This window comes from Durio zibethinus, chromosome 18 (genome assembly GCF_047325235.1).
Source record: "Durio zibethinus cultivar Kanyao isolate XHJ-2024 chromosome 18, ASM4732523v1, whole genome shotgun sequence".
NCBI classification, from domain to species: Eukaryota; Viridiplantae; Streptophyta; class Magnoliopsida; order Malvales; family Malvaceae; genus Durio; species Durio zibethinus.
This window is the reverse complement of record NC_143179.1, coordinates 14,581,547-14,604,002: the sequence shown is the minus strand read 5'-3', so window position 1 is coordinate 14,604,002 and position 22,456 is coordinate 14,581,547. Positions and strand designations below refer to the sequence as shown.

Below are 22,456 nucleotides of genomic sequence, written 5' to 3'. Positions count from 1 at the left end.
TTTAAAGTTTTCTCCTCATTTCTTTTCATTTTTATCATAAATTGAGAAAATTTTTCTATTGAAATAATATCTGAATATAATATCTTCTTCAAATATCAATTCATCTAAAAATGTAAATTCAATGTTGGTATAAATTTTTGGTTTTTCTCATGCTCTGATTTTCTCTTAATTTATTTTTCAAAATATTAAAATTGTAGGGTTTCTAGAGGAGAGTCTTATGATACAAAATACGTATAAGTTAATTTTAGCTATTCACCTTGTAGAATGGGATTTTACAGAAGAACTCATTTTCTTTTACTACAATATAAAGATAGTTAGATAGACGAATAGACGAATAGCAATCTTGGTAAAAAATTTTATGGATGCCCACAATATTCGATAAATTTATTGGTATTTCTTTGATTTTTTTGCTAGTATTTTTTTAGTGTTTTTGCTAGTATTTGTTTTATGATATTTTCTTGGTGTGATTGTAAGCTGATAAATTTAGTGGTATTTTTTGGGTGTTTTTGCTTAAATTTATTTATTGATATTTCTTTGGTGTGATTATAGAGCACTATTTGTGAATTTCATTTATGACATGATCTTAAATTTTTAAAAGAGCAAAAAAGATTATTTTGGAGCTAAAAAAAAAAAAAAATTTATATAGTCATGTTCAAAATTTGAAATATGAAGTTTCAAAATGAAAGGAAAATGTTCATAAAGTTGATGTTATCACAGAGAATATGCAATTAAGGAAAGAAATTAGTTTTTTTAGGTTGAAATTAAAAGAAAACAATAAAATTGTTAGTGATGAACATGATAGAAATGGCAACTAAAAAATAATTTAGCTTATTTCATTCTTTTTTATACTTGTGTTTTGTGTAATCTTTTTCAATCCTAAAAAATTTTTGAAAACTTAACTTATATGCTTGATAATTGTTATAAAGGGTCTGTAAATATTTGTTAAAACTCTTTTTATATCAATGGGCATTTCGCCCTATGAATTATGTTACTTTATGTTATTAGTTGGGAAAATATAGTTTAGAGAGTGTTTGATTTTTTATCAGAAACGCCTTCAATAACCCCATTAAATTTTTTTTTTCAAGATTATTCAATATATTTTTGACAAAAAATGCCTTGAATAATCACGTCATAAAAATTTATAAGGAGATTATTAAAAGCATTTTTAGCTAGAAATACCTTCAATAACCCCATTAAATTTTTTTTTTTTTTAGATTATTCAAAAGCTTTCATGAAGCTATTAGTAGTATCAGCTTCTTAATATTATTTAATAAATTATCATTTATTATTAAACTAACAATATAATACTATTTATTATTGAATAATATGTTTAATAATATACAAAATAAAATTATTTAAAATAAAAATATTGAAAGACTTTCAATATGAATATTTTAATTTTTTTTATTAAAAGTAAATAAAAATGCTTATTAGTATAATAATATTTCATTGTGGATCAAATGAAGCTTAAACTTAAAAGTTTTACTTGAATAGAAGTGTAAAATATTTTTAAAATTAAAATATTAAAAGATTTTTAATATTAATATTTTAATTTTTTAAATAAAAATATTTTTTATTAATATAAAAATATTTCAAAAAATATTTCGAATTGAATCAAATTTAGTTTGAACTTAAAAAATTATGTTCAAGAACTTAAGTTCATACTGAATTTGATGAACTTAATACCATCATAAGCTAAATATTTGGATAACTTTAGATTCGTTACAACCCAACTAAAAAATTCTAAAATTTTTTTTGATTATTCATCATAACCGTATCTACAAAAATATCTACGTCGAATTTTAATGTTCCTTTTAGCTGCTAATAAGTTGTACAGAGCAGCATCATTGCCTGATCTTATTGATTGAGAGTTAAAATTTTTAAATTTCGCTGCGTGTATATATATATTCTGATTTTCTCTTTCCCGCACAATTTACTCTAAAAAACCTATGCCCATTATTTTGGTCCTTTAGGTCAAGGTTCATGAAGACAATTTGCTTTTCCAAAATCCTTTGACAGATTTTTATTTCTTTGGCATAACTTGTGTCTAAAATCTAAACTATTCACCGAATCAGTGTGATAAAGGTGTTGTTATGTCTAAGCATCCAATGTAATTTACCCATGAAGATATACTAATAGAATGTACATACGTTACTGCTTTTTTGAAAAATTACACTTGTTAATATTTGTTTCTGTATAACAGCATCAAAGTTGATTTAGCGGAACAGGGGCAATACGCCCCACTGATGCAGAAATCCCTCCCCGGTTGTGACTTCTAGGAGCAGTAGCACAAGAACTGCCAGCATGGCTGCTCTACCGTTCCAAGTTTCAGCACTTTTCGTCCAACCCCATTCCCAAACAGTCACAGGTGGTGGGAGCTCCCTACGTTGTGAATCATATGTTGCCAATAACTCTTCCACGCTGCCAAGGGGAACTAACGACTGCAGAAAATAAAACATCTCTAGTCAAATAAAATCATGCTTACGGTAGCATTATAAATATATTTTCTAGAATCACTGCCACAACAAATGTTATTCATTATTCCCCTTCCCCTCTGGGTTATTGCCATCCTATGTAATAAAAGAAAAAAACTGCGAAAAAAAAGTTACTAATTTAACAATTAGATATTCTTACAAATAAATTTAGTTAAATACTTCTTAACTAATTAACCACACATCTACCATGCGTAAAGCTGCCAAAACTGATCTAAGCCCAATAAACTCACTCAACTCTCCCGAACTCAAACAAATCTGATTGATCAGATTTGATAAAAAAAAATCCATAAGCCAAACCCATTTAACTCAAATCCAAGTTCACCCAAACGCAATCTGACACAAATCCGAATTAACCCAAACACAAAACAATGCAAACCCAAATTTAAAGGTGATGCATGCTATGTAAGATGCAAATGACTGGCTGTTGAATTTGGTCCATTCACACGTACAGATATATTTGGTTGTGTTGTTTTTGCATACCATTTTTTGTCTATAGCATTGACCCTAAGGCTTTGCTTCGTAGGAAGAATGGAAAGGGTGATAACGAAAAACTTCTTAATCTAATGATTAAGCTACAAAGTAAAAAAGTTATGATTTTAATTATTGAATTAAACAAGTTTTCCATCCTCATCCCTTTCCATTCTTTATACCAAGCAAAGCCTAAAATCTAACTAATTCTTAAATTTCTCAGCCTATAAAGGCAAATGACTAGCTGCTAGACTTGGTCAACTTGTTCTTCCATCCGCTCACAGTTTTTGGAAGCTTTGCTTCCTACTTTTCCATTAACCCATCAACAAAAACCATCTCCACCATGCACAAACAACCAACTTAACAACACACCCCTTTCAAGCAAAAGGCAGACACACCACATACTTTCATGTACTGAGGCTTCAAATATTATATAAACCCAAGCCATATTTCTATGTTCTAGGTAAGGGCGTAAGGCACTTGTCTTCAATTAAAATAATTTGTGGAAACTAGTAACGTACCTGTCTAGCTTCAAGATTTGAAACTGCCATAGCTCCAACATATGGAAGACTCTCAATTACAGCATCTGCCAAGTCTGAAATGAACATCGGCTCGCATCCTAGTGCAGGAACACGACCCCAATTTTCTATACCAGATTCTAAAGCCAACTCTTTATACTCAACATCAATCTCTTCAAGAGTTTCAATATGCTCACTGACAAAGCTGTGAATCAAATATCAAAGTTTTCAAAAGAAATCAAAGTTTTAGTAGCCAAAAGAAGGAAGTAATTATTGAACAAAAAATGCAACACTAATAGCTACAAAAAGTTAAATAGAAGCTATTTAATGTCATTACAATATCACATTATCCTAGTTTTGTATGCCTGATTCTAAAGTCAGCATTAATCTCTTCAAGAGATTCAATATGCTCACACAAAGCAGTGAATCAAATATAAGAAATTTGAAAGAAACTGCAGTTTCAACGGCCAAAGAAAGAAGTTATGATTGAAGAAAAGTGCAACAAACACAAAGCTAGAAAATTTTAACTAGCTTTTTGATGTCATCACTCATCACACTATCATCATTGTGACAATTATACTTACCTAATTGGTACAGCCAGAAGACTTTTAACTCCTTTTCGTCCTAGCTCAACTATTGTCTCATCAGTGTAGGGCTTCAACCATTCCACAGGCCCAACTCTGCTCTGCAGGAACATTAACCAACCATTAACAAAAGAAGGTGCCATCATAGAGAATTTGTGCAAAATATGTTAACAAGTAACATCAAGTAGGAAAAAATGATGGTCAATAGAAATAAAACATACATCCAGTTAGAGGTGGAAAAACCTTAGCCAATCCATCATAAACCCAACCCGACCTTATTCAAATCTATGGAACAATAAGATATTTAAAATTGCATCCGAAAAATGTGAGAAACCCAGCCTGACCTGCTTCACCATAAACCCAATCATACCCAACATCGATCCACCAAAAACAAAAAGTTAACTACCCACACTCAAAGTGACTCAAATTCAAAACAACCAAAAAAGAGACCCTAACTCAAGAAATAAATTATAAAGTTTTCAGTACATAGCCAGGAAGTCTAAGGGTGGAGTAGATTTGAATCTAAAACCATAACCCTTTTAAAGAGGAGTAACAACCACTATACCAAGCCACAATTGCTAAAGTCAATTAACGTCTACTTGTCAGTAGAAATGTGACACAAGCAGCCCAAAGCTGACAAAGAAAGAATCCAAACACAACTTGAATTAACTTCAAAGTCATGACCCAAGCCCACTCTAACCCAAATGGCTTTCAAAGTAAAAATTTTGAAATCACCCAAACTCAAAATGACTTGACCTAACTCACTCAATGCCAACAACTACAACAATCAGTCTAAATGAAATAAAAATTTTAAATTACTTTCTGGAAGAACTTCCTCACAAAAACCAAGTCCATTAGATAGAAGAAGATGAAAAATGTTAAACATATAACCCAAAACCACTTGACAATAAATGGAAAGACACTGCTTAAATATAAAAACATATAAAATAAGTTAGCTTTTCTTCATAAGCAGGACCAATAAACACTTTCCCTCATAAGTAGGCTTAGCAAACAATTGAGACAAATAGAGGTAACACAAGCTATGAAAACAAGACAACAAACACAAGTAACAAATGAAGAACATACAAGTTGGGATCAAATACCATGTAAGCATCCAACTTAAAATCAATTTGCATTAAGAAAAGAGGCTCGACCTAAACATAAAGCTTCAGCAAATCTTAGACTCAACTGATTTGGGGTTACACCAGAATGTAAGAGCCATTACCCAAATTCAAAGCTAAGGTAGCATGAAACTGGATGCATGTCAATTGCTAACAGAAGAGTTCAATGGTATTCCTAATCCATTGGAGAGGGAATAATTAACAAGAAAATGACATTTATTTGAAGTAGCTAAGTCTATGTTTCCTGCTTGCCTATGTGTTTGAGTATCTCATTCACCTATTGTCCACATCTTTGGACCGCAAATTTGGTTAAAGAAGATCTGAAAGTCAAGTACAGATATATATGCATACGTTGCATTAGTATAAACACTATACCTAAGGCAACAAATAGTAAAACAACATTTTCAAGATCTTCAATTAATGTTGTATATAGATTTAGTATGTCAACCACACAACAATAATGCTTTTATAATTTTTACCTTCTGCATCAACTTTTTAATCATATTTGCTGAAAAACAATAATATAGCCTAGCCAACAAAACCTTCAGCACAACTAAAGCCAAAGCATTTAAGTAATTTTCAAATAATAATATTACCTTTTTTGCAAAACATCAAGAAAATAAATATATAAATGTATCAGTGAAGCTACATATTTTCCTTCCCAAAGTGAGTGGATTAATTTTTTTAGATTTTGTAATAAATGTTGCTATTTGCATGAACAGTTTAATTTAATTATGGCCCAAGTGACCAAACCCTATAACAGAGCTAAAAACCCCTAACAATCAAACTATAAAGACCCTGAGTACACCAAAGAATTCATTTTTTCTTCTTTTTTGTGTGCTCCATCTCCATTGTTCTCTCCTCCTTTTCTCTCAGTTTTGTTCTGAAGTCTGATATGTGAACCTGTATATTTTTTTTTCCTAAAAGCTTTAGACTCTCTTCTTCTCTTCTATTCCCATTGACATATTCTCTAGAAACTGAAACAAATCAAAACCAGGGGAGATTGTTGGTGGATATGGGGAAATATTTGTTTCAGCCACAACAAAATCTCTGGCATGACTACTTCCACATGCCATCTCCAGTGATAGTATTCTTACAAATTGAATTGGTGAGTACTGGTGTCCCTGAAATTTGTGGGAAGCCAGCAACATATATGTATACTTGCATTCATGTTGTGTCATGTCAACATGAGTGGTTCAGCTGAAAGTGCCAATTTCAGGCAACAAAGGGCTCTAGAAGAGATGCATAAAACTAATAGCATAAATATGACTAGACTTGTTACATAGCCAAACATCCGTGTTTGAATTCTGGAATAAGCAGCCCTGCTTGTTACATTAATAATCTATGTCTAAATTTTGAAGCAAATAATTTTACTGTGTCCAGGGGTTTCCTTTTATTTTTGACACTAAAAATTTCGCATTGTAGTATTTCTCAAGCATCTAGGAGATTATGGATGATATATTTCATCTACGATTTAAGTAATGTTATGAATTGTGATAATCAATTTCAGACATGGCTAATACGTGTCAATTTCAAAAAACTCAGCTTGATCTTGCATTTCTTCCCATAAGACTCAATTTTCAATTGTTAAGTCCAATTTAGTATCTCTGAAGGCTTTTCAGACATATAAGGAATTGAATCCCCATAAAACATATTTCATCATTAATCATTACGTCTACATCTCCAGCATCTTTCACCTTGACAGATCTTCTGATTGCTGCAAACAAATGCTAGTCAACCCTTTAATCCTTTCATTGTGAGCTTTTACTTATGAAATCTGCTCTTCCATCATCTTCATAATTGCTGACCACTATTTAACTACCTTTTTGTTAAAGTGTTTTTGAAAGAAAGCTAGAGACATCTTATCAAGGATAAAAAGCAGCCATGTTTGTAAACCTACCTTAGTAGCAAAAATATTGATGACTGATAGCCGACTACATGGAAACAACGTTAATATTAGTACAATAGAGGCTTAAAAATACATAGCATAGTCCACATCAAACTAAAATAATAGTGCAATAGTGGAAAAAATATTAGCCATAGCATTATCCCACCAGCACATGCATCTTCTGAAGAGAAAAGTAGAATCTCCTTAAGCATTTACATAGCAACTTTCCTCCATTTAGTTCAAGATTTTACTTTCCATCCACGTATAATTTCAAAATCGAAACTTAACCACATATCAGAAGTTGTAACTTGAAAATTAAGAAGTGAAATAGATAAGTCGGGCAATATTCCAAACAGAAGTACCTGATAAGCAAGAGTGTATGCATTATCAATCTTTCTCTTCTCTAATTCCTCTATTATCAAATCCACACATTCTTCCATCTCTGCCTTGTAAGGATCCCCCGCCTCTTCTACATATGCAAGTGGCACCCCATGTGCACTAAAAAATATTATCACCTGTAATATGTAGTCTCATTTAAGTATGCTGATGAACATTGTAAGGCGAGAACTGTTCAAATTTAAAGATACAAGCTCCTAAAATAACAAGAAAATCAAGGAAGCACAATTTTAAACAAAGATTTGCAAATTGCCAAAAAGATAATAGCCAAGGCCCTCTTCACCTAGGAACTTTCCAAGCAATCACAAAGAGATCAAGAGACATAACAGAGAATGATATGAAGGGAATCATATCATATTGATTTCTTATGCAGTGAAAAAGGATTTTAAGTGTCAATAAATAGACGAAAGAAAGAAAAGGAAAAGACTACTAGACACCTCAATACATACATTCAGACTAACTCACAAACTAAAGTTCAGAGGAACATTAGTAATTCAAAAATTAGGAGCCAAAAGGCAGGAAACCAAATGCAACCTTAGTTGTCAAAGCTGCTAGCTGCCAATGCAAATTCAGATGATTAATAGACATGTTCAACCTTTCAATGAGTTCATCATTTCAACTTGTCAATCAAGACCAAAATCAAACTTCAGTAGTTAGTAACTGGAACTTTTTCGAGCATCAAAAGGCTGCTTCCAATCTTAATGCACAAACTTTGTGAAAATGTGTTGGTAACTGTGGAAATCTAATCTTCATTATTACTTGATTAATTGACTTTATTTATTTTGGTTAAGTCTCTTATTTTTAGAATAAGAAGTGATTTGGGTAATTACACCAAATCCATTGGATGTTTTCTTATTATTTGTAAAGAGTAAATTACTCCTTTTATTAGCTGTTTTAATGCATGAAAATCTTGGGTTTTAAGGCTGAGAATATTCAGTCTTTAGCCTAAATATTTTCATGCAATTTTAGCATTGTAATAAGAAAAATATAAAAAAATAAAATAGTTTTATTCTAGAGATTTCTTCATGGTATTAGAGCTCAATCTGAACCTTTGAAAATTTTAATTCAGAGTTTAACATGGCCAACGAAAAGGAGAACCCAGCATCAAAGGTTACCTTTAACCTCGAAGCTAGCGTTTCTCAATCACTGCAAAACCTTACCACTCCTATTCAAACAGGTTCTTTAGCACAAAAAGGTAATTTTCTAAATGCCTTGAGTGTAAAACTAGAGAAATCAAATTCAATGATATACTCATACCACATATCCTAATCAGCCTTACAAACCATCCCATCCTTTTTCAATGATATACGATGACATTTTGGGTCCCTCCAAAGTAAATAACATTACTAGCTCCAGATGGTTTGTCACATTTATTGATGATCACACCAAGGTTACTTGGGTATTCCTTATGAAGGAAAAATCGGAAGTGGGTCAGCTATTCCAAAACTTCAACAATATGATCCAAACTCAATTCAAAACCAAAATCCAAGTGTTGAGAACTAACAATGGGAAAGAATATTACAATTTAATTCTTGGATCATATCTAATGGAGCATGGTATAATTCATCAAAGCGCATGTGTCAACACTCCTCATCAGAATGGCGTTGCTAAAAGAAAGAATAGACATTTGTTGGAAGTTGCAAGATCCCTCATGATGGCCACCTATGTACCTAAGAATTTTTTGGGTGAGGTTCTTCTTATTGCTTCATATCTTATAAACAAAATGCCTTATCAAGTCCTGAAATTTTAAAGCCCTTTCCAATCCCTTCTCAGTTCCTATCCTCACCTTCGAATCATTTTGTCTATTCCCATTAAAGTGTTTGAATGCAATGCATTTGTTCTTACCAGCCAACAAAACCAAAGCAAGTTAGATCCCAAATCCATCAAATGCATATTTCTCAAATACTCCTCGAATAAAAAAGGATACAAGTGTTACTCACCAATAACAAAGAAATTTTACCATTCCATGAATGTTACCTTTTTTGAAAATGAACCTTACTTTCCCAAAACAGCCAGAAGAATCAAATCACATGAGAATATCAGCTTTGGGAAGATCTTATTACCGAACCACCAAACACTTCTCAAACTCCCTTTCACATCCAAAACATCCAACTCCTTTTCACATCCAAAACATCCAACCAGATCCTCCAACTCCCTTTCAAGTCCAAAACATCCAACCAGATCCTCCAAGCTCGAAGTCCACACAAGGGAAAACAAACAAAGAATTGATTATCTATTCAAGAAGATAAAAAAATCAGAAGTACATAGGAGAATGTACACCTTCAAAGCAAAACCAAGAATCTAAACCGATTCCAGAGATACTTGAAACTAACACAAGTAACACTCTTACTAAATCTAATTCAATTGAATCTTTTGACGATCTTGATCAACCAATTGCTCTAAGAAAAGATGTTAGATCATGTACTCAACACCAAGGCCCTAGAAAAGAACAAAACATGGGAGATTTCAGAACTACCCAAAAGGAAAATCCAGTTGGGTGCAAATGGAGTTTTATTGTCAAGCACAATGCAGATGGAAATATTAATAGATTCAAAGCTCGCCTTGTTGCAAAAGGATTTACTCAATCTTATGGTGTTATCGTGAGGAGACATTTGCTCCAATTGCTAAACTTAATTCAATTCAGGTGTTATTATCATTGGCAGCAAATCTAGATTGGCCACTCCACCAACTAGATGTCAAAAATGCATTTCTTAATGGCAACCTAGAAGAAAAAGTTTACATGGAAATCCCTCTAGGATTCAAAAACCAGGACAATTCTGGCAAGGTATGTAAGCTTCAAAGTCTTTATATAGTCTCAAACAATCCTCATGCGCATGGTTTGATACACTAACAAAAGTGAAAAAGAAGTATGGTTTTTCACAATGCCATACCAATCACACCATATTTGCCAAACATTCACCTAAAGGAAATATAGCATTCTTATTATCTATGTAGATGATATTATTCTTACTGGAGGTGATGTGGAAGAAATTAGCAACCTGAAGAATCTCCTAGCCAAAGAATTTGAAATCAAAGATTTGGGACACCTTAAATATTTTCTTGGCATGCAGGTAACTGGCTCAAGGAATGGCATATCTATTTCATAGCATAAGTATGTCCTAGGCTTACTGAAGGACATTGGAATGCTTGGATGCAAACCTGCTGACACCCCTATGGACACAATGAATAAGGTAGGAATGGAAGAAGGAAGTCCACCAATAGATAAGGGCAGATATCAAAGACTTGTTGCGAAACTCATCTACCTCTCTCATACAAGACTAGATATCGGTTTTTCAATTAGCATGGTAAGCAAATTCATGAACAACCCAACCGAGGAACACTTGAGGGCTGATATCGAATCTTACAATACCTAAAGAAAAGTCCTAGCAAAGGGTTATTTTTTAAGAAGACATACGTTGAAATGTTGAAACTTACACTGATGCTGATTAGGTTGGATCCGTTATTGATTGAAGATCAACTACTGGTTAACGTACCTATGTATAGGGAAATTTGGTTACTTGGTGAAGCAAGAAGCAATATGTGGTGGCTAGAAGTAGCGCGAAAGTTGAGTTTAGAGCTATGTCTCATGGCATATGTGAGGGAATTTGGCTGAAAAGATTGCTAGGGGAGTTAAAGGTCTTTGCAGAAGAATGCATGAAGATATTATGTGACAACAAAGCTGCCATAAGTACAGCAAAGAATCCTATTCATCATGATAGGACTAAACATGTGGAGATTGATCGTCATTTCATCAAAAAGAAGATAGAAGAAGGAATTGTTAGATTAGTTTACACTCCCACATGCCTCCAAATTGCAAACATACTTACTAAGGCTCTCTCTCAAAACAAGTTCGAGAATCTTAAATCCAAGCTAGACATGATTGACATCTACCACCCAGCTTGAGAAGGAGTGTGAAACTCTTATCTTCATTATTACTTGATTAGTTGACTTTATCTATTTTAGTTAAGTCTCTTATTTTTAGAATAAGAAGTGATTTGGGTAATTACACCAAATCCATTTGATATTTTCTTATTAAATGTAGAAAGTAAATTACTCCTTTGATTAGCTATTTTAATGCATTAAAATCTTAGGTTTTAAGGCTGAGAATTTTTAGTCTTTAACCTATATATTTTCATGCAATTCTAGCATTGTAATAAGAAAAATATAAAAAAATAAAATAGTTTTATTCTAGAAATTTCTTTAGTAACTAATAAACCGCAACTCAGATAGAAAGAGAGTGAGAAGTTCTGGAGATATTAAATGGGACATTATAACATCCTAATAGAACAATCATCAGAGTTTCCAACTCTTTAGGCATTCAAGACGATGATACCTTCTACTTAAAAGGAAATGACCCAGCCATTAAAATTCGAGCTACCTAGCAGTGCCAAAGACAAAACTTACCACACTAAAAGTTAGAGCCATATTTCCAAAAATTTTCATTCAACATGTAACACCAGACTGTCAATGAAAACCCTTTGAGATCCCACAACTAGAAAATACCGTCTTGGATATAAGATTTTCATAAATAGATCCCACTACATCCTAAGAATAAAACCCTTCTATACACGAAAACTATATTTTTAATGTCCTAATGCATTCTTTGCATGTGGATAAGCTTGAACTCTCCAAAAATTACCTCAAGTTCCTTGTTATCATGGTCGTTGCTTTCTTGCAAACAAGCTAGTCACTTGACAATTCAAACTGGCCTACTTAAATTTTGGAGATTTCAATTTTCACCATCAATAGTCAGGAGGCAAAGTTTTCACAAAGAATCCATCTCCATTCAGCTACATTCAAGATTTTAGTAAAATATTTCCAAAGAATTATTTTATGATAGATTATTTAAGCTAATTTCTACTAGTATGTAACAAAAGATATTAAAGTGTTTCAATAAAATGTAGAAAACTTAAAGAACAATTGTCCTTATTTCTTCTTTTTCAATCTACAATGAAGGAGTACATCTAAATAAATAGGAACAGTGAAGTTCCTTATTAGGAAACAACTTACATGAAACAGAAAATAACATATAATAAAAGAAAGGAAAATTATTCTATTCTAGAATAGAAACAAATCCCTAAAAACTTGGCTATCAAAATAGCTGACTAAATCAGAAGAATAAATGAGAAATATTCCCAAAATAAATTAGGAAATCAAGTTGTACTAATGTAGGAGAATCGGATCTACACTAATGTAAGAGTATCAAATTTCTACACTCCTCCCCAAGTTGGGTTATGAATGTTAATCATACTCAACTTGGATTTCAAACCGTTAAAAATGCTTCTAGGAAGAGCTTTAGTCAGAATATCTGCAATGTGTGAACTTGTAGGGATATAGGCCAGTTTGACCGACCCATTTTCTATCTTTTCCTTTATGAAATGTCAGTCCAGCTCTGTGTGCTTGGTCTTATCATGATAAACAAGATTTTGGCAATACTTATAATAGCCTTATTGTCACAAAACAGTGTCATAGATGTTGTTTGAACTTTTAATTCTCCAAGTAACCTCATCAGCCAAATTCCTTCACAAATACCATGGGACATTGCTCTAAACTCAGCATTAACACTATTCCTAGATACAACAACTTGTTTTTTACTTCTCCAATTGACCAAAATTTTCCAAACATAAGTGCAATATCCAATAATGGACCTTTTATCTATTACTGATCCAGCCCAATCAGCATCTATGTACACCTTGATTGCCTCATACATTGACTTCTTAAACTATAGCCCTTCACCAGGACTCTTCTTTAAGTACTGTAAGATGTGATAAACAACCTTAAGATGCCCCTTGGTTGGATTATTCATGTATCTACTCACCATCCTTATTGCAAACCCGATATCAGGTCATGTGTGGGAGAAGTAAATAAGCTTCTCATCTAGTATTTGGTATCACCCTTTGTCAGTAAGAGAGCTTCCATTTTCACTTCCAATTTTATTAGTTGAGTGCATGGGTGTATCGGCAAGTTTGCATCCAATCATGCTGGTTTCTTTGAGTAGATCAAGTACATACTTATGCTGAGACACTAATATTCCATTCTTAGACAGAGCCACTTCCATCCCAAGGAAATATTTAAGGAACCCCAAGTCCTTTATTTCAAACTCCTTTGCAAGGAGTTTCTTCAATTCATCTATTCCTTCCTTATGGTCTCCGGTGATTATGATATCATCCACATAAACAATAAAAATAACTCTTTTTCCATCATTAGTGAACTTAACAAACATAGTATGGTCAGATTGACATTAAAAGAATCCATACCTCTTCATTGCCTTGGTCAACAGTTCAAACCAAGCCCGAGGAGACTGTTTAAGTGCATACAAAAATTTTCGAAGTTTGCACACTTTGCCCATGTTGTCTTGCCTTTCGAAACCATGGGGAATTTCCATGTAGACATCCTCCTCCAAGTCAGCATTTAAAAATGCATTCTTGATATCAAGTTGGTGGAGAGGCCAATCCAAGTTGGCTACTAGTAACAATGGAACTCTAATTGAATTGTGTTTGGCTATCAAAGCAAATGTCTCCTCAATCTATCCCATAGGGTTGAGTGAAACCCTTTGCAACAAGTCTACCTTTAAACCTATTTATACTTCCATCTATATTGTGCTTTATTGTGAAGATCCACTTATATCCAATAAGGGTTTTACCTTTGGACAAATCTGAAATTTCCCATATCCTATTTTCTTCTAGTGCCTTAATTTCTTCAAGAACTACTGCCTTCCAATCTGGTTCATTCAGGGCTTCCTGAATATTTTTTGGAATTTGCACATTGTCAAAGTTAGTAGTAAAGGCTCAAAAGTTTGGATGTAACCTGTCATATGAGATGTACTTGCAAATAGAGTACCGGGTGCATGATCTCACACCTTTTCTTAATGCAATAAGAATGTCAAAGTCACAAGTTGGCTCACAAGTTTCAGTTTCAATTTCAGATTCAATAGGGATATTACCTGTGTTGGTTTCAAGTTCTTGGAAACTCGGATCAGGTTGACTTTTAGTGCTGGGTTGTGTGCAATTGTCCACTTCTTCCTATGGTTTTTGCTTCCTTGAGTAGACTATTAGTTCTTTTGTTTTTTCTTGCATAACCTTAGGGTTTGTAGAGTCAAGAGTTGTTTGAAGAGGTTGGGTTTCAAAATCTGCATGGCTGATAGGTTGGGTAGGTTGAGACTCTGGTTTTGAAAGGGCTGGTTGAGATTCTAGTTTTGAAGGGGCTAGCTGGGAATATGGTTTTGAAGGGGTTGGTTAGGAAATTGGCAAGTCAATAGCTAAGAATTGATATTCTTGAGTATCATTCTCCCCCTGAATATCACTCTTGTTGTAGTATGGAAGATTCTTAAAGAGGTGACATCCATAAAGCCATCGAATTTTTTTGTGATGGGTGAATAACACTTATAGCCTTTTTGGTTTGGGGAATAACTAAAAAATATGCATTTTAAGGCTTTGGGATCAAGCTTGCTACAGTTTTGTTAGCTAACATGAAAAAAGGCAATGCAACCAAAGAGTTTGATGGGAATGGAATAGATCAACCGAGTTTGTGGGTAGGAAGCAAGGAGAGTTTGAAAAGGTGTTTTAAAGCCAAGAACTCGAGAAGGCATTCGGTTAACCAAATAGGTTGCAGTGAAGACAGTGTCTCCCCAAAAATATTTAGGCACATTAGAAGTCAACAAGAGGAATCTAGTTACTTCTATCAAATGTCTGTTTTTGCATTCGGCAACCCCATTTTGTTGTGGAGTGCTAAAGAAAGAACTTTGATGGATAAAGCCATGATTGGTGAGGTAAGGGCCAAGAACAGAGTTGAAATATTCCCTTCTATTGTCAGTTTTTAGGACTTAGATTTTGGCTTGGAATTGGGTTTGCACCATGCTATTGAAGTTTTGAAAGACTTGGCTAACCTCGAGTTTTTCTTTTATAAGGAATACCCAAGTGAGTCGAGTATGATCATCAATGAATGTAACAAACCAACTAGAACCTATGACATTGTTAACTCTTGATGGTGCCCAAATGACACTGTGCTCATTAAGAAAGGCTGAGATGATTTATAGGAAAGGTTAGGGTAGGTATTTCGAGTGTGCTTGGAAAGTTGACAAATTTCACATTGAAAATCTTTAGAGATGTTATTGAATAATGAGGGAAATAGCCTTCTTAGGTATGAATTATTTGGATGTCCTAATCTATAATGCCATTACATGATAAGCTCATCCTTACTACTACTAGAGGCTAAGGCTATACAAGAGTTTTGGGTCTCTCAAGTGCATCATCTTGAAAAAGGTAGAGCCATGCACACATCCTAGCACTACCAATAATCTTCCCCAAGCCCAATTCTTGAAATTCACACAAGCTGGAAAAAAATTTAGTGACAAAACATCTATCCCTCGTAAGCTTACTAATGAAAAGTAGGTTACAGCTTAAATTAGGGACATGGAGGATAGAGTCAAGTGTTATGTCTTTCGAAACTACAACAGAACCTATTCCTGCCACTTTCGAAAAAGAGAGCCATCAGCAATTTTTACAGTATAATTATCGTAGCAAGGTCTATATGTGTTGAATAAGGATGCATCTCCATTCATATGATCTGATGCTCTTGAATCAACAATCCAAAATTGAGTATTTTACCGTTGAACACTTAAGGCGTTTAGGAAATTACCTTTTTGTGCTAGTAAACTAGTTCCAAAAGTTACAAACTTATTTTGAAGGGTTTGTTGGAGCATTACCTCTTTGTGACTTTCCTCATGCCATACCTCTATAGAAGAAGAGTTCTCACTCCTACTAGCCATAATAGAAACTCGTGTGGTTACAGTTTAATGGTTCAGGCCAACTTGCTCTAATACCATATAGAAAACTTAAAGAACATTTGTCCTTATTTCTTCTTATTCAATCTACAATGAACGAGTACATCAAAATAAATAGGAACAACGAAGTTCCTTATTAGGAAACAACTTACATGAAACAAAAAATAAAAAATAATAAAAGGAAGGAAAATTATTCTACTCTAGAATATAAACAAATCCCTAAAAACTTCACAATCAAAATAGTTGACTAAATCATAAGAGAAAATGAGAAATATTTCCAAAATAAATTAAAAAATCAAGCTGCACTAATGTAGGAGAATCAGATTTCTACATTAAAAAAAAAAAAAAAAAAAAAACTATTTGTATTTTACAGGAGAACTATTGTTTTATTAATAAACACTAAAGAAATTTCAACGCTACGATCAATTCACTTATGCTAAGCACACAGACAATATATGCCCCACTTTGTTTGCTTGAATTATTGTCCTCAAAGAAACAAAAACAATTAACTTAAACCCCATTATCCAAAGGCTCAGGCTGAGCACCTGGGCAGCAATATCTATCTCACGTTGTTGCATGGAAATTTTATCTGAAGCAAGGAAATCAAACACTCCAAAACTTAATATGTGTGCTTCTAGCAATCTTACCAACCAATTTTTTGCAACTTGGCCATATTATAAAACAGAAATAGAAAATCTAACTACTTGAGCTAAAATTTCAAACATCATTCATTCAATTTCTGCAATAGATAATTTTTAAGAAATAAGACATATTCTCATACTGTTTTACACATTATGAAAATAATAGCTGAACATCTCTCCCAAAACAGATAGGTCTTCAAACTGTTCCCAACTGCCAAATAGCTGAACCAGCATGGTTCTCCCTTGCAATTTGATTAAATCATGCAATCCCCAAGAAGAGATATAGGATAGAAACAGTCCGTATGGATACCCAAGAAAGACCAGAAAGAACCTATTTAGCTCATCAGTAATGAGGCAAAATAATGGTCTGACTTCTATGAATAAAAGACGGATTTAATTCCTGACGTACTTCTCCTTCTCATATTGCATGTGTAACAAACCCAGCCTTTTTTTTTTTTTTAATCTTTTTGGTCCATATAAAGCCAACCATTCTCTTCTTTCTCACATGTAAGACAGTTACAAACCAATAAATAACAAGGCAAAACCCATGAGTCTAATAATAATAAAATCCAATTACACAAAAGGTCAATATTTTGAAAACCATTTTAAAAATAAGATCTAAACCGATTGCCTTCATTTGATTACTCAAATAGTATTGCACAAATTTAAAAGGCTAATCTTCTGAACTTCAGGAGGAAGTCAACCAGCTCTGTTCACAATATTATCAGGTAGCTTTCAGGTTTTCAATATAGTGAAGTAAAACATGAAAAGAGAATTAGAAACTCACTTAGGAAAACTGCATCAGTTTCATACGAAACTTTGATGCAACACCCTTTTTTCTGATGTGTAAATCAAACAATAAATAACATAACTACATCACATGTTAATTCAGACCATGACCAACCATGAAAGAACAATTTGCCAAAATTCAGTCAACAAGAATACAAGAAAAGTTTTAAAACATGCCTTTTCAGGACGATCAAACTTTCGCAGCTCCTTTTCAATTAAATTTGCCATAGCTTTTATATATCCTTCACGTTGATACCAAGAAGGTATGACTGTATGCTGCATGTTCACTAGATATTCATCGTCACTGATGAAACAAATGATTACATTGTCAGAGGAAGAAAATTGATTTAAGATTATACTGCAAGATTACATCAAAGAATGCAAGAAAAGTGCCCTTATTCCTCACCGAAATATACTTTCCAAGAGTCGAAGGCTTGAACCACTAGTTGATATTGAAAATTGTGGATAAAGTGGAAGTACAACAAGCTTTGTTATTCCATCTCTTTTAATCTACATTTTTGTTAGGAGGAACGTAAAAATAAGAATATATCACCAGAACCCACATTCAAATAAAGGAAGGTGGAGAAAAAAGAAAGATTATTTTTTATAGTAGATTGATGCATTGACAGGCAATCCGGATAGACAGCAGAACTACCAAAAGAAACTAGCAGATTATTACAAGTAATTCCACAATGGAAACCAAGAGGAGCAATATTATCTGTGAAAAAGTGGACCCATTTTTAAGAATAGAAGACAACAAGCAGTAACCCAACTTGAAGTCAGTTGAATCCAATCATACAGAGTAGCTATCCAGTAGCAACCCATAAATTCAGAAAGCAAGCAATAAAACTTTTAATGTGCACATTAAATAATAACTTACAGTTGAAACATTACAACAGTTAAACAACACTTTGGTAATTTCACTTATTTCTGCATCATGAAAAGTATTAAAGAAATTTCAAATCCAATCAAGTTTGAATAAAATTTATTTCAGAACCTTCCAAAAGGTAAAGTAATATCTTCATCAAATAAGTTCAAATGATTTCGAATCAGAGGCTAAAGTTAACTGCTTCAAGAGGCGTATAGCAGCAACATATACACCATCCTTTAGTCCTCAGAATACAAGCAAGCAAACACACACAAGGACACATGCAGATACTCCATCCTAAAATAACAGTCCATATTAACTTTTCACAAAACATCCAATAATTACTTTTCACTGTTCCATTTTGCTTTTTTGTCTCTTATTGTAGTTACTGGATCTAATTAAATGCACTCATTTTCAAAGATACATAATATTGGAATATTAGCAGGTGGCAATAGACAGAAGAACATCCACAGCTAGTTTTCTGAAATGTGTTAATCAAATATGAACTGTCAAACATTAATTTTGGATACCAAAGAATATCAACATGCCATATTGAGGATCTAGGAAGAGCATTCAAATTTCCAAAGATCCCTCCCATTGTTTATTTTAACAACTCAAAAAAAAAAAAAAAAAAGAAAAGAAAAACCTGATGGATAAGATTTTGATTGTAAATTACCATCAGAATGAAGTTCTACCAAGTACAAGGTTTCATACATCCTTGACATGCTCATGTATGACAAACATAAAGCATTGTTAAGAAAGGAAATAACATCAATTAATAAAACAAAAAAGGCAGCCGCATTAGAATTTCAAACAGTCAAGCAAAAATAAGACCAATACCAACCAAATACCTGCTCAATAGCTTCTTCAGTGAATGGATGCCAGTAACGCATACCAACATAGACTTTTGCAGGGACATTCTTTGCCCAAAGTGACTTTCTCAACTCTTCAGCCTGAAATGGGTAATGATAGGACAATAAAAATTATAGACAGACAAACTATGTTGCTCTAACTCTTCATTTCTCTGAATTACCTGTGTCTGACACATATCCAGACAGGAGTATGGAGGGTTGACCCTCCAAATAAAAAAAAAAAAAAAAAAAAAAAAAAAAAAAAAAAAAACTTAGAAAAAATCGAGCATACCCTTGTTGGACATACACCAGTAAGTATCCAACAGTCACCCTCAAGTCCGGGCAACATAGCTGACGAAAGAAATACTAACATGTACATAAGCTACATATTCAGTTTTGATAGCCAAGGAGTCATCCAAACCATCAGCCAAAACAATGCCAATTATTTATCTGCTCTTTGAAATCTTAATTAAATTGGTGGCAAAAGTTAAACCATAAACAAAATAAACTCATAAATAACAATTAATCAATTTCTACAATTTTGACTCATTGATTTTTGCAGTTGCACATAGAAAAGAATATATTTTAAAAAATTTTAAAAATTAATTGGTTGCCACAGTGAAAAGTCAAATCTAGAAGCATTACCCTCTAGGTTGATAACTGGCATTACCAGTTCCAACATTTAATTAATTTCACTTGCTTGTTTCTATCAACTTTTGCCTCAAAGTTGCAAGAGCAAGGATACAGGCCTCCAACAGAACTTATTTGAGGGGAAAAAAGAATAAAATATTACCACTAAAGGTAACACCAGCTAACAGCAACAAAAAATAAGCAAAAAGTGAATGTTTACAGCACATGTTTGCGCATGGCCACAACTCAAACGTGTAAAAATTCATTCATAATAGTTTGGGCACAATTTTAATTTTTCTCTTCCGGATTACTTAATCAGCATGATAGTGAACTGAAAATGGTAGGTTTTATAACATATAAATATGTCCATCAGAAACTCTAATGATAACAAAAACAATCATGCCTGATCATTAGTTATTTGTCGAAGAGGAGAACCACCACCAATTGAAGCATAACCTTCCTTGCTCTTGGGTGCTCTAACAACAGAGATAAACTGTGCCAAGGGCTTTTGCAAAAAACGAAACAACCTTGGTAGCCGTATAATATCCTGTCCAATTAGATGATTAACATAATAAAACAGAAAGGAATACAAAAATTATCGTAGTAACTTGATGCAGGGACAAAAGGGAATTCAATTCTTTTGGAGGTTTTGGATTTTTTTTATTTAAGTAGAAGCATATAATAATACATGGACATAGCTAAGGGTTATTATTAGATGCTATTACGGTCTCAGAGCGTGTAAATAGAGGTTATGAGATAACTGTATTAGACCCTTTTCTACTTTTTATCAAAAGGAATTAATCTTTGGCTTTTCAAGTTCTTCTAAGAACTGAGGTTGTACTTGATTTACTACACCAACCATGTTTCCCTCTAAGAAACCACAGCTTGTTGGATCATCATGATCTCAATCGCACAGCAAAAAGTATAAGTACGTCTTGAAACAAAGGATTTATATATTAACGAGACAAGCTAATTGTTAAGTATTGTTATGCCATATAGGATTTGTTGCGGCTATATATTCAGGTTGGATCTCTCCACTATTGCCAATTGATCTTGGGTAGGATACTTAGCATGGTGATAAAGCCCAAGTTGTTTGCTAGTATTTTTTTTTTTAGTATAATTATGTTTGTTTCCATGATCTCATGGTTCACATAACAAGCTCAAGTTGTCTCAATGGTCAGTATTAGAGCAACCAAGCAAGGCCTAAGTGATGGTATTCCATAGAAGAAACTGCTGAAGTTGTTGTGTTCGCATATTGAAGATGAGTCATAAATCAGAAAAGAAAGCAAAAGAATGTAACCAACCGGGTCGGCGAAAAGGTTAAACAAGAAGGGCTGCACATCTTCAAGAGTCTCGGGACCTCCAAGGTTCAACAACAACACTCCAATCTTTTCATCGGCAATAAGAGTCCCAGTGGAGATACCTTGGGTGTTTGAAGTCACCAAAGCTCCCACGCCCACGCTCAACAACTGTTTGTAATTCGATTGTTTAGAAAATGAAAATTGAGTCTGAGACCACCCAGAGGAATACCTTGGAACTAGGCAATTTCTCGACACCCTTTGAGAAAGAGAAAGAGCTCCAGGCGACAGCCTATCAAAGCAAACGATTAAGGGAAAAGACAAACAAAGAAAGAAAACCCATTAAAGTTGATACGAAAAGGACATACAGAAGAGGGAACTTGCAATGGCGAGAGGCAGAGGAGAGGCATGGAGGATGAGGAAATGTGGATGATGATGATGCTGAACACGAAGTGCAGCTCTGAATTCTACCACTTCTCATTGCTTTTTAATAACTTGTAACAAGTCTCTCTTACTCAAAGTGGAACCCCAAATCCCTAAAAACAAAAATAGCACTGACCAAGCCAAGATGAAAGCAAAAGAGTGCTGCAAAATCTCTTTCTTTCTTTAACAAATAATAATTATGCTTTGTTTTCCATGTTTATGGGAAAGAAAAAGAAAGAAAAGAAAAACAAAGAAGGGAAGGTAGGGTATGACAGCGACACATGAGAACTGTATAAAACCACCATTGCGTTTAATATTTTCTATCCTCCTCTATCTTTTCCATCCTTTTTATTCACTACCACCTACCATTTTTTTTATTTTTTTCAATCGTGCCATCTCTGTTTTTTTTTCTTCTTTTTCTACAAAAACTAAAATATTAAAAATTAAGAGTTTATTTAAATTAAAGATTAAAATTTTATTTAAAATTAAAGCAAGCGAATTTATTTAAGTAAAATGTGAAATTCAATAACTTTTTTATTATTTTGGAAAAAAATAATACCTTTTTACTTGTTTTTTCGGTTTTATGTTTTTTTGAAAAATATTCGTTTTAATATTTAAAAAATAGTAAAAGATTTTATTATTTTTTTAAAAATGAAATTATATATTTTTAATTAAATCTATGATTGAAATTTAATAATTTTAAA

General features: G+C 33.2%; 1 protein-coding gene across 3 annotated transcripts; it reads right to left on the bottom strand.

Moving 5' to 3' along the window:
• Nucleotides 1-1,998: 1,998 nt before the first annotated feature.
• Nucleotides 1,999-22,175, bottom strand: LOC111299699 (ferrochelatase 2). Of its 3 annotated transcripts, XM_022895077.2 has the most exons (11): nucleotides 21,698-22,072; nucleotides 21,562-21,621; nucleotides 21,336-21,500; nucleotides 20,435-20,578; nucleotides 19,402-19,503; nucleotides 18,089-18,192; nucleotides 17,860-17,986; nucleotides 7,437-7,589; nucleotides 4,066-4,166; nucleotides 3,485-3,686; nucleotides 1,999-2,441 (listed from the first exon to the last, which is right to left on the bottom strand). In XM_022895077.2, the coding sequence occupies exons 1-11, from the start codon at nucleotides 21,737-21,739 to the stop codon at nucleotides 2,217-2,219; spliced, it is 1,425 nt and encodes a 474-aa protein (XP_022750812.1). In that variant the 5' UTR covers nucleotides 21,740-22,072; the 3' UTR covers nucleotides 1,999-2,216. The 3 variants fall into 3 exon arrangements, with proteins under 3 accessions (XP_022750812.1, XP_022750811.1, XP_089603806.1); XM_022895076.2 differs by having other exon boundaries at nucleotides 21,336-21,621; nucleotides 21,698-22,175; XM_089747680.1 differs by lacking the exon at nucleotides 7,437-7,589 and having other exon boundaries at nucleotides 21,336-21,621; nucleotides 21,698-22,175.
• Nucleotides 22,176-22,456: the final 281 nt, after the last annotated feature.

Excerpts from the sequence above, each read along its gene's own strand:
- LOC111299699 (XM_022895076.2), bottom strand. The coding sequence starts at position 21,810 with ATGAGAAGTGGTAGAATTCAGAGCTGCACTTCGTGTTCAGCATCATCA. Across the intron at positions 21,622-21,697 it reads CATTGCAAGTTCCCTCTTCT|GCTGTCGCCTGGAGCTCTTT; the intron begins GTATGTCCTTTT and ends TTGCTTTGATAG. Across the intron at positions 4,167-7,436 it reads CATACACTCTTGCTTATCAG|AGCAGAGTTGGGCCTGTGGA; the intron begins GTACTTCTGTTT and ends ATGTTCCTGCAG.